The sequence below is a fragment of the Rhinopithecus bieti genome, unplaced genomic scaffold (genome assembly GCF_001698545.2).
Source record: "Rhinopithecus bieti isolate Rb0 unplaced genomic scaffold, ASM169854v2 scaffold_35319, whole genome shotgun sequence".
Lineage (NCBI taxonomy): Eukaryota > Metazoa > Chordata > Mammalia > Primates > Cercopithecidae > Rhinopithecus > Rhinopithecus bieti.
Window position 1 is genome coordinate 369,114 of NW_016815132.1, and position 10,840 is coordinate 379,953.

The following is a 10,840-nucleotide window of genomic DNA, read 5'->3' on the forward strand; positions in this document are numbered from 1 at the left end:
TCTAAATACGGAACTCTTCTATTTAATCCCCGTCTGTGGTAGATGTTAAGTATACAAAGAGGTTGTCAGAATTTGAAACGTCGGGACTTTTAACTGTCTGATACTAGTTCCCAAATTCCAGTCCCGCTCGCCCTCAAAAACGGCTTGCAGCTAGAGGTTTAAATTCTACTTCCTCTCCGCGAATCCTTACGCACGAGGGAGGCGGGGCGTGTGTCCTCCGCGCGTGGTTTTCGGGTAGCACCTTCTGGGGCGCCGCCTGCCTCCACCCACGGCCTGGCCTTGACGTCATGGGCTGCGGCCCCCTCCCGGCTGAGCCTATAAAGCAGCAGGTGCGCGCCGCCCTACAGACGTTCGCACACCTGGGTGCCAGCGCCCCAGAGGTCCCGGGACAGCCCGAGGCGCCGCGCCCGCCGCCCCGAGCTCCCCAAGCCTTAGAGAGCGGCGCACACTCCCGGTCTCCACTTGCTCTCCCAACACCCGCTCCTTTTGGCCACAACTCGCGTCCCAGAGACCGAGTTGCCCCAGAGACCGAGACGCCGCCGCTCCGAAGGACCAATGAGAGCCCCGCTGCTGCCGCCGGCGCCGGTGGTGCTGTCGCTCTTGATACTCGGCTCAGGTGAGGATTCACCGGCGCTGAACTGCTGGACTGTCCTCCCATGGCAGGCAAAGGCTGTTGCCTCTTGAGTTTGGCTCTTGCTTCTCGAAAAATCGCCCTTTAGCTCCCCGGACCCTGCGCCGCAGGAGGTGATCACTGTAGCTCCCTCCCTAGGAGGAAGAGAGAAGGGCAGATGTCTCAGACGTCCAGGACAAGGTGTCCCAGAGAATCCCTGTACTTTTTCTTTAGTTCAGCTGAGGAGACGGGAGAGATCATTTGAACCTAACCCTTCGTTTCACAGATTAAAAAGACCAAGGTCTAGAGAGGTGAAGTGATTTCCGCAGATCTTGAACCCAGCAGTGTTTGCTGCCTCCTGTCTAATTCTCCATCTCCTCTGTATAGTGATTTCTTCTTTACCCTCCTAGAGGGACTCAGAGTGTCCCGGCGAGGGGTTAAAAGCACCACTCTGATGCTGTTTTATTGAGACCTAAGAAAAAGCAAGATAAAGCAGTGCCTTAATTCTGGGCCCCAAATCTTAGTACTCAGTTTATTGTCTATGTAGTAGTAGTAATAATAATAATAATAACAATGAAAAATGACAATAATAATCGATATAATTAACCACTGTTTATATTATGTTTTACATTTTATGTACATAATCTTTTAAAAATATGAATACATATTAAGAAAATCTGATATTTATATCTAGAACCTATTGAAATCGTCCAGGATGGCATTCTAGCCAAAAAATAAATGCATTTGGAATGTGAAGTGATGGGAATATTTAGACATTACCCATCAAGTAATTGTATTAGATTTATTTGCCAATTTGGCGGGATTTTTTTCATGTGGAAATTAATGTGGATTATCTGTGGAAAAGAAAAACTTCATAAAAGCAGCTCTGTAATTGGGACAGCTGAATTTGCTTGCTGGCAAAAATATAAAGTTTCTTTCATAGAAATGACTCAATCACAAACAATAGCACATGTGCAATAACTACTTTGATGTCAAAAGATGAACATTTCTTCCTAACACAGCTGACTGGAGAGAAAGGCATCCCACTTTACCTTTTCTTTTTTTCCCTTATTCCGTCCCCTGCAGGCCATTATGCTGCTGGAATGGACCTCAATGACACCTACTCTGGGAAGCGTGAACCATTTTCTGGGGACCACAGTGCTGATGGATTTGAGGTTACCTCAAGAAGTGAGATGTCTTCAGGAAGTGAAATTTCCCCTGTGAGTGAAATGCCTTCTAGTAGTGAACTGTCCTCGGGAGTCGACTATGACTATTCAGAAGAGTATGATAACGAACCACAAATACCTGGCTATATTGTAGATGATTCAGTCAGAGGTGAGTACCTCTAAAGCAAAAATATGGCCTATGAGATGTGGGTTTATATGAGCAAAGCTGCTTCAGAAGTGGAGCTGCTCCCCAGATATTTTAGTGGCTTTATTGTATGTACATCTGTTGGGTACCCCCTAGGTAAACTGAGACAAAAAGAACCATAATGTGGACACATCCTATCTGGCCAGACTGATCATAAATGATATATGTCTCATTTTTAAACCTCGTCTTCACAATGACTTTAAGTAGGAATTGTTATCCTCATTTTACAGATGTGATAACTGAAGCCCAAACAGGTTTTGCTCTAGGTTCCACAGGTAACAAGCAGATGAGTTAAAATTAGAGCTCCAGTTTGCTTGATTCTATGCAGAAGAGACACTAAGCTCTTTCCCACTTAGCTACATGACCCCAGTTCTGAGAGACAAATTTAGACATTAACCATTCCTATCTACTTTGTATCTATCTTAGCTTTTGTATCCCCTTCCCCCATACCACCACAGATAACTGCATTTTAACACAAATAAGGGAGCAGAGGAAGTAATGGGACAGGAGGCATTAGACTTTAGCATTTAAGTACTAGGTGGTGAGAAACTGATGGAATAATAATAATAATAATAATAATGCCATCTGGAAATATTAAAGAAGGGTGAATATACATAGAGTTTGTATTGCTAAAATCACTCTTGAACCCCAGGTCGCATTTGTTAGTTATATAATAGTGACCCATGGTTTCTTTCACTTTCCTGTCATCTCATATTTTAAAAAGGCCCTTTCTTTGGAGTGAAAGTACCAAAGTGAGAGATAAATATTGCATACTTTGGAGTTTGAAGGAAGAAGAGGTTAACAACAAACAAGATCTAAATATCCTAAGAGCATCCACTACAGAGGCAGGGCAAGATGGTTTCAGAGCTCTTGAAGGCCTTTTCTGTCCTGGCTTGAGTTTCCCTGGCTTCTCCCAGGGAAACTGTCTGGTTCTGAGAACTGGTGAAGGGACATCAAGCGGTACCACAGGGACAGTGACTGGAGTGAGTGGGAGGTGAGAAACCCTTCAGCACACACTCCACTTGGTTCCCTTCCTTCTGAAAGTGTGCTTTTCTGTGAGGTGGGGAAGGGGTTTATGTGTGCTTATTTTTGAAGGCATGAGATTAGACCATCAGGGTGCCTAGAAACTGTTCTGTTAAACATGTTTCAAGTTGTTAACACTTCAGAAGACCAAGTAAATGATTAGCAGTACAAATGATGACTAGTGCTTAAAATTGCAATGCATTGTGAAATAGAGTGAAAATGTTGGCTGAATACCTTCAAAAGGCTAAGTTAAATGTCCATGATGTTAGTGCTTATTGCAACACTTCGGCATAGTGTCTATTTATTATTTGTCTCTGTCTATATAGTTTGTCATCTATCTGATAAAGTGAAGTTATGTTCATTCAAAATATTCTCTTAAAGGACTTTTCTATCTTGTGCTTTTTTATCATCAGAGAAAAGTTTCAACATAAAAATTGCATAACCACCTCTTAAACATTTGCTACTAATTTTACTTTTGTTAAATGTTATAATGATCTGCTGAAATATTCAGTATTTATTTTGCATTTCCTTAATCACAGATATTCTGTCTTTGTTACCCTAGTTGACCTTCACTATGTTTCTTATGTTTTGTATTTAATGGGTGCTGCATGACCATTATGACTAATGGTATTTTCTCTTTACTGAAATCTGTTTGCTAAATATTCACTTGGATAAACCTCTTCAGACATTAGCGTAACAAAATGCATAGCACTAACATGGAAAGCCCTTTCCTATCTTTGGTATGTGGGTAAACTACACCTTGCATAACTGCAAGACTGAACAAAAGTTTCTGTGGATCTGATAAGATAAATCTCTGAAGCATTGAATACAAATGTTCCTGGGCTCCTGTTTTCAAATAGATTGACCACAGAAATGAGCTCCATGGAAAGTATCAATTTGATTATAGTCTGTTGTAATCTGGGAGTTGGAGCATTATAACGTAGAGTAACTCTAATTTATAATTCTCATTTTTTTCCACCTGCACGTAGTACTCACTAATTCCCAACTGTAATCATGAGTGGACACTACTTTCTGGTAGAAAAAAACTGAAAATTATACATTATAGTTATTCAATCCTTTCTAACTTTTATATTGTGTTAGGTAATGAGGTGTGCATGGCTGTTACCCCTGTGAGCTCTCACTGCTATGACATCTTTCTCTCGTGTCTCTAAAATGATATTCAAGTTTGAGAGACTCTTGTCAGTAAATCTTTTCTGTTTTAGTTGAACAGGTAGTTAAGCCCCCCAAAAACAAGACAGAAAGTGAAAATACTTCAGATAAACCCAAAAGAAAGAAAAGGGAGGCAAAATGGAAAAAATAGAAGAAACAGAAAGAAGAAAAATCCATGTAATGCAGAATTTCAAAATTTCTGCATTCACGGAGAATGCAAATATATAGAGCACCTGGAAGCAGTGACATGCAAGTAAGTTTTCCTCAAAGTATATAGAATTCTGTATTTCTAGCACCATGTCTGAAACCCCTAACTGCAGGAAACCATTTATTTTTCCAATGTATAAACCAAGGGTCAGTAAACTTTTTGTTAAAGCACCAGATAGTAAGTATTATTGGCTTAGTAGGCCAAGATTGTTATATGTACTTAAACAACCAATTAAAGTGTAACCATTTAAAATGTAAAATTGGTGGGTGCAGTGGTTCACACCTGTATTCCCAGCACTTTGGGGGGCCGAGGTGGGCAGATCCCTTGAGCCCAAGAGTTCAAGACCAGCCTGGGCAACATGGGGTGAAACCCCATCTCTACAAAAAATACAAAAGAATTTAGCTGAGTACAATGGTGACAGCCTGTAGTCCCAGCAACCTGGGAGGCTGAGGTGGGAGAATTGCTTGAGCTCGGGAGGTTGAGACTGCAGTGAGCTGTGATCGCACCACTACACTCCAGCCTGGGTGACAGAGTAAGGCCCTGTCTCGAAACAAAACAGAAATGTAAAAACTATTCTTTGCATGCAGGTTGTTTAACAAAACAAAAAAGCAGCAAATGGCCAGATTTGACCCATGGGCTGTAGTTTACTGACCCCTGGTATAAACCATTATTTTTTGTGCATGCTCTTGCTTGCTCGCTCTCTCTCTCTCTCTCTCTTTCTTTCTATATATATGTATGTGTGTGTATACATACACACACACACACGTGTGTGTATTTTTTAAAACTCCTTTAAAAAGGGACCTAAAGGTAATTTTTACATAATCTTTCACGTTGTTTTAACCTCCTCCCCGCTTACCTCCCACAAGCTGCTAGCACATTAAATAATAGTGGAATGTATCAACTGCATAACAAATCACTGAACTCATCAGTTGGTCATAAAAGAAACACAAAGAATGACAAGGTGTGTCTTCTTGGAATATCACACCCAATCTAATCTCAACTTGTTCTTATACTAATAGATGCTTAGTTAGAATGCATTCTGTGTCTCATTATTTAAAATACGAGTACATGGCATAACTTTTTTACTATCGAATTAAATGGTTCTTTATGATCTGGAAAGTAAGCTTAAGATACACAGAATGTTTTTATGATTATAATTTTTAAATGTGAATTGTTTGTAGATGTCAGCAAGAATATTTCGGTGAACGGTGTGGGGAAAAGTCCATGAAAACTCACAGCATGATTGACAGTAGTTTATCAAAAATTGCATTAGCAGCCATAGCTGCCTTTATGTCTGCTGTGATCCTCACAGCTATTGCTGTTATTACAGTCCAGTAAGTATGACATAACTTACAAATTCTTAACACAATAATGGGAGGTTAATTTTTTCAGTATTTCTCTCATACTCTGGTATTTTAGATGAATTATTCTATTGTTGTCACATGATCTTTGGTTTATATTTTTGTATTTTATTGACAAATATCACAGAAAGTGGTCAATATTTATGACCGTGGCCATAAATTGAAATTTAATATGTAAAGCCCTTTTATAGAAGATCTAGAAAATTTTTGAACTTAAATAATTGAGGGTTTTATTTCATGTCATTTTTCTACTCATGGTTACTTTAGAATCTCAGAAAATATTTCTAACTTCTGTGAAATCCTATGCTTCATCAAGTCTCAGAAGCTAATTAAGACCTAGTTTATAGGAAGTTCATAGTATCAGGCATACTGCTTTGATAACAAAAACGACAAAGAACTACAAATCATCAGCAGCCAAGAATAGATATGTTTTCTGCTCATATTAGAATGCAAAATTCTGAGTTAGGAATATAACATGGTACTAATTTACTTATAGCTTATGCTTATTTTGTTACTATCAAATATGAGAACTCAATTATTAAAAAATAAATTTCCATCACATGACATGGCATAGCAAGCAAGGACAATTCTATTACTGTTTCACTACAGCCTATCTTCCCTGTGCTCATAATAACAGATCACACACTTCACTTCATCACCAGTGAATGTTGGGACTAGACTGTCCCAGGTAGTAGGCACTGATGGGTGCATCAAAATGGCATTGTCTGTCAAACAGAAGTCACTGAATGAGGGAAGCTGGGGGAGGACATGAATGGCTCTGTGATGACTCATGTCCTACTAGAGCTTGGGAAAAGCAAGGGACTCATTCTTCTAATTTTAGGTCTTGGTAAATAACCTTAACAGCTATCTAGTGTGTACATGATCTACCAAGACTACCATTCAGGAAACAAGGGTTTATCTTCTGCCATTGTTTACAATTATTTTAAATTTAGATCATATCATGATAAAATGACACATACAAATTATTTCATCATGCATATAAAGTTTGATATGTAGCTTAAATTTGTTTTGTACACCCTAGAATTTGTCCTGGTTTTTTAGTACCGCAAGCCAGATATGCAAAGGGGTTTAGGAGAGGGACTCTCAGACAAACCATTATTATTTTTAAGGATAGAACAAAACAATCGCTAGTTAAAGAAGATGTTTTGTAGTAATTAAACTTGTAATTATTCAGCTTGAAATATTTCATAATTTTTGTGGGAAGAATGGATAGATTTTGTTATGTTAGCACTCTTAAAATTAAGCAGTGGCTTTTTTCCCCCTTGTCTCCCATATTCTCCTCATGTTTGAAACATAAAACAAACACTAAACCTAAGCAAAAGTTGCTGGGTTTGTTTTCCTAATTGAGGTGAGTTTTTCCCTCTACTATTACAATAAAAGAAAACTTTTTAGGATTTTAATGATAATGTTTTGTGGTGGGTTAAAGACCTCCTAACAACAGGGGTTGTTTATACAACAACAAGAAGTTTTAAATAATTGAGTTTTAAAGTGGAAAGTAACAGTCAATTAAACTAGAAGGATATATTTTATACCTAGAAATAAGTAAAGCTCAACTTGTTTTGTAAGCCTGTTTTAAAAATATTTAATCATTTAGTTTGTGCGAGCATAGAGTCTTCCTGTGGCAAAACTATACTATTATCTTCTCCAATTGTGCATGGCAGCTGTGCTAAGTTCTGCAAAAACAAGACATCTGGATATGTTTCATACCTTCTCAGAACTGGCATATCAAGACATATTTATTTACATATAAGTCCTCTGGAAATAGGTTTATATAAAGTCAACATAAATACCCCCTTAGAAATTGGTAATATTTTATAGCCAGATTTAGGTTTAGTGTCAAGTGTAGTGCTTACTGGTCTATCACTACTCATGAAGTAGAACCCCCTGTGCTCATAAAAACCCCAATCAAACATATAGATGAATAGAGCTTTGATAACATTAAAATGCCTTGTTCTCTGAAGTCTTAGAAAACGATACGTCAGGAAATATGAAGGAGAAGCTGAGGAACGAAAGAAACTTCGACAAGAGAATGGAAATGTACATGCTATAGCATAACTGAAGATAAAATTACAGGTTTGAGTTTTAAAATATATCTTTAGATCATATCCTATAATTTAAAAAATTTAGCACTATATAATCTCAAGAAAAATATGGAATGTGTTCTTAATTATGTACACACTATGAACAATGGCTATATTAAAGTATTATTCTTTGAGTAAGAGATTGAATTCAGTATTGAGAATAGACTATGTGTTTAATCAGTATTATTAGGGATATAAATATGAGAGACACTGATCCTATTCTCAAAGAACTTATTGTTTAGTAGATAGGAAAAAAATATATAAGAAACCAGAATACTAGAGATGTAAAATAAATGTTGTGGGAAAGGAACCAATGGAGTATAAGAAGTTTCCAGTGAAAATCAGAAAGAATCCAGTGGAATTTATTTAGGGAGGAGGAAAATACGTGTTCAGGATGGCCTTGGAAGTGAACCTTGAAGGACTAGTGAGATTGGTTCAAGAAACTGTGAATGGAAAGGAAGGGTTATACTGAGAAATGGAATAGATCATTTTAGAAACTTGTGAAAAATGGCTTAGTCTAAATGAGTGTTAGGGGAGATACAGTTGTGATGATAGGTTGAGCTCACATGGTGGAGAGCCACAGTTGGGGGTGCTTGCACTGAAAATGTGAGGGCATGGAGACAGACAATAGGCCGAATACTCTTTTTTACAAAAGGAAGTAGAAAGGGAGGGTGATGTAAATTTGATAAATAGGTTGGTGAGAACATATATTTTATTTTCTTGTAAAGAGAGAGAGCTGAGCATGTTGTAGGTATAAGGTAAGAAAGTGTGAAGAGGAATATTTCATTGACAATGAAAGTGAGAAGCTAAGGAAGAAAACTCCCAGAGGAAGAGGGAGGCAAGGAAATCAAGAACACACTTGATTTCTGTCAGTCTGTCAGAAGTCTGCCTGAAGAAGGAACTTTATTCCCTTAGACATTCAAGAGAGATGATGTCATTTCAGTTATTGATTGTCTAACTTCTGTAGGTTTAAGGTTACTTGAGGGCTGGGCACTGTGGCTGAGGCCTATAATCCCGGCACTTTGGGAGGCTGAGGTGTGCGGATCACCTGAGGTCAGGAGTGCAAGACCAGCCTAGCCAACATGGTGAAACCTTTTCTATACTAAAAATACAAAAAATTAGCTGTGTGTGGTGGTGAGTGCCTGTAATTCTAGCTACTCGGGAGGCTGAGGCAGGAGAATTGCTTGAATCAGGAGGCAGAGGTTGCAGTAATCTGAGATCGTGCCATTGCACTCCAACCTGGGCAACGAGCGAAACTCCATCTTAAAAAAAAAAAAAAAAAAAGAGTTACTTGAGGTGCTTGTTGAATATGCATATTCCTAAGCCCAACCCTAAATCCACTGAATCAGAATTTCTATTTTTAATGTACACTCCAGATGGTTCTGATGCTTGAACAGCACTATATTTAGCATTGCTTAAGTACAGATATTTTGTTATTAGACTATTGCAGAATTAGCTCAATAATTCATAAAATGGATAATTATTCATACCAATGCTTTGCTCAGTATTTATTGCATCAAAGTTTTTAATGTATTGGCTTAATGTGGTAAAGCTAAGACCACCAATGTGAATAAGGACGAAGTTTTGGTTATTTTAGTGCCACTGAGATTTTTCAGCATAGATCCCAGAATTATTTTAGGAAAGAGAATATGCTGTGCTAGCACATAGTGGCTGCCTACTAACTGGTAGTTACTATTATGCCCTCAGTACTAATTTTCCTAAATTAAAAGTATATCATAAATACACTGAGACACTTAATCTTTGATTTTAATTATGTCTACTGCATAGATTTGGTTATGAAAACTATTTCTCATTACTGCTGTTGCATTTTTATTAGCAGAATTTGATGCAACAGGTTTGAGCATATGCAGACTTCTACTGAAGTAGGTGTATAATCAAAGCAGGTGTGAAAGACGAACTCAAGCCAAAGTAAGAGTTGGTCTCTGAAAAATCAGCATTCTTATACGATGTACTAGAAAACAACTGATAGAAATTCTGATTCTTGATTATGCTTTAAAGTTTCTTAAAGATCAGCTGGAATTGAGCTTATCTGCAACATTTTGTTTTATTTTATTTTCTCACAGGATATCACATTGGAGTCACTGCCAAGTCATAGCCATAAATGATGAGTTGGTCCTCTTTCCAGTGGATCATAAGACAATGGACCCTTTTTGTTATGATGGTTTTAAACTTTCAATTGCCACTTTTTATGCTATTTCTGTATATAAAGGTGCACGAAGGTAAAAAGTATTTTTTCAAGTTGTAAATAATTTATTTAATATTTAATGGAAGTGTATTTATTTTACAGCTCATTAAACTTTTTTAACCAAACAGATTGAGAGTTTGAATATTAGTTTTGATATTGCAAGACTCCAGTGTGTTTTTCTCCTAACAGTTGGTTGATCATTTAGAAAGGCTTTTCTCCCTCTTTTTACTGTCTTTATGTTGATTTTTAAAACTTATTTTTTTATTAGATGACACTCATCATGGGAAAATTATAATCTAGAGTCACATAGTTCTCCCACAAACATGAATGTTTATAATAATAATCCCAAATTGGTCTTACTTATCCATTGTAGAACTTGATACCAAGTGCTGTTAATTATAAAAGCATCTAGAATCAAGATAAGGTACTACCTCTCTGTTACAGTGGACCCAGATATTATAAAAGAAAGCAAACTCACTGCACATCACTATGACCATCATAGACAAAGAGAAAAATAGGTTTGAATATTACAAAAGTGACATATTAAGAGAACCAGGAAGTATTTACATTTGAGACTTCTTTTCCTAATATCAAGACATGAATGTATGAAGTGTCTAAAACCCACTTCTTCTTTCCCTCCCCTTGTTACTATTTTCTTACAATATTGTATTTTAAACCAATGTGTGTATATTGGTGGTAGATGCTCTTTCAAGAACACTAAGGTTATGGGATGCCTCACAGTTTGATGTCTGGCTGATGAACTAAGTTGCCTGTTTACAAAACAAAAAC

The 10,840-nt window shown here is 37.6% G+C and overlaps 1 protein-coding gene across 1 annotated transcript; it reads left to right on the forward strand.

Annotated features, from left to right (window-relative positions):
- Positions 1 to 529: 529 nt before the first annotated feature.
- On the forward strand, positions 530 to 10,180 carry AREG (amphiregulin). The gene is given in 7 exon segments (XM_017852975.1): positions 530 to 616; positions 1,697 to 1,945; positions 4,228 to 4,297; positions 4,299 to 4,427; positions 5,564 to 5,716; positions 7,726 to 7,837; positions 9,930 to 10,180. Coding segments are annotated over 6 exon segments (756 nt in total). The 5' UTR covers positions 530 to 555; the 3' UTR covers positions 7,820 to 7,837; positions 9,930 to 10,180.
- The last annotated feature ends 660 nt before the right edge of the window (positions 10,181 to 10,840 follow it).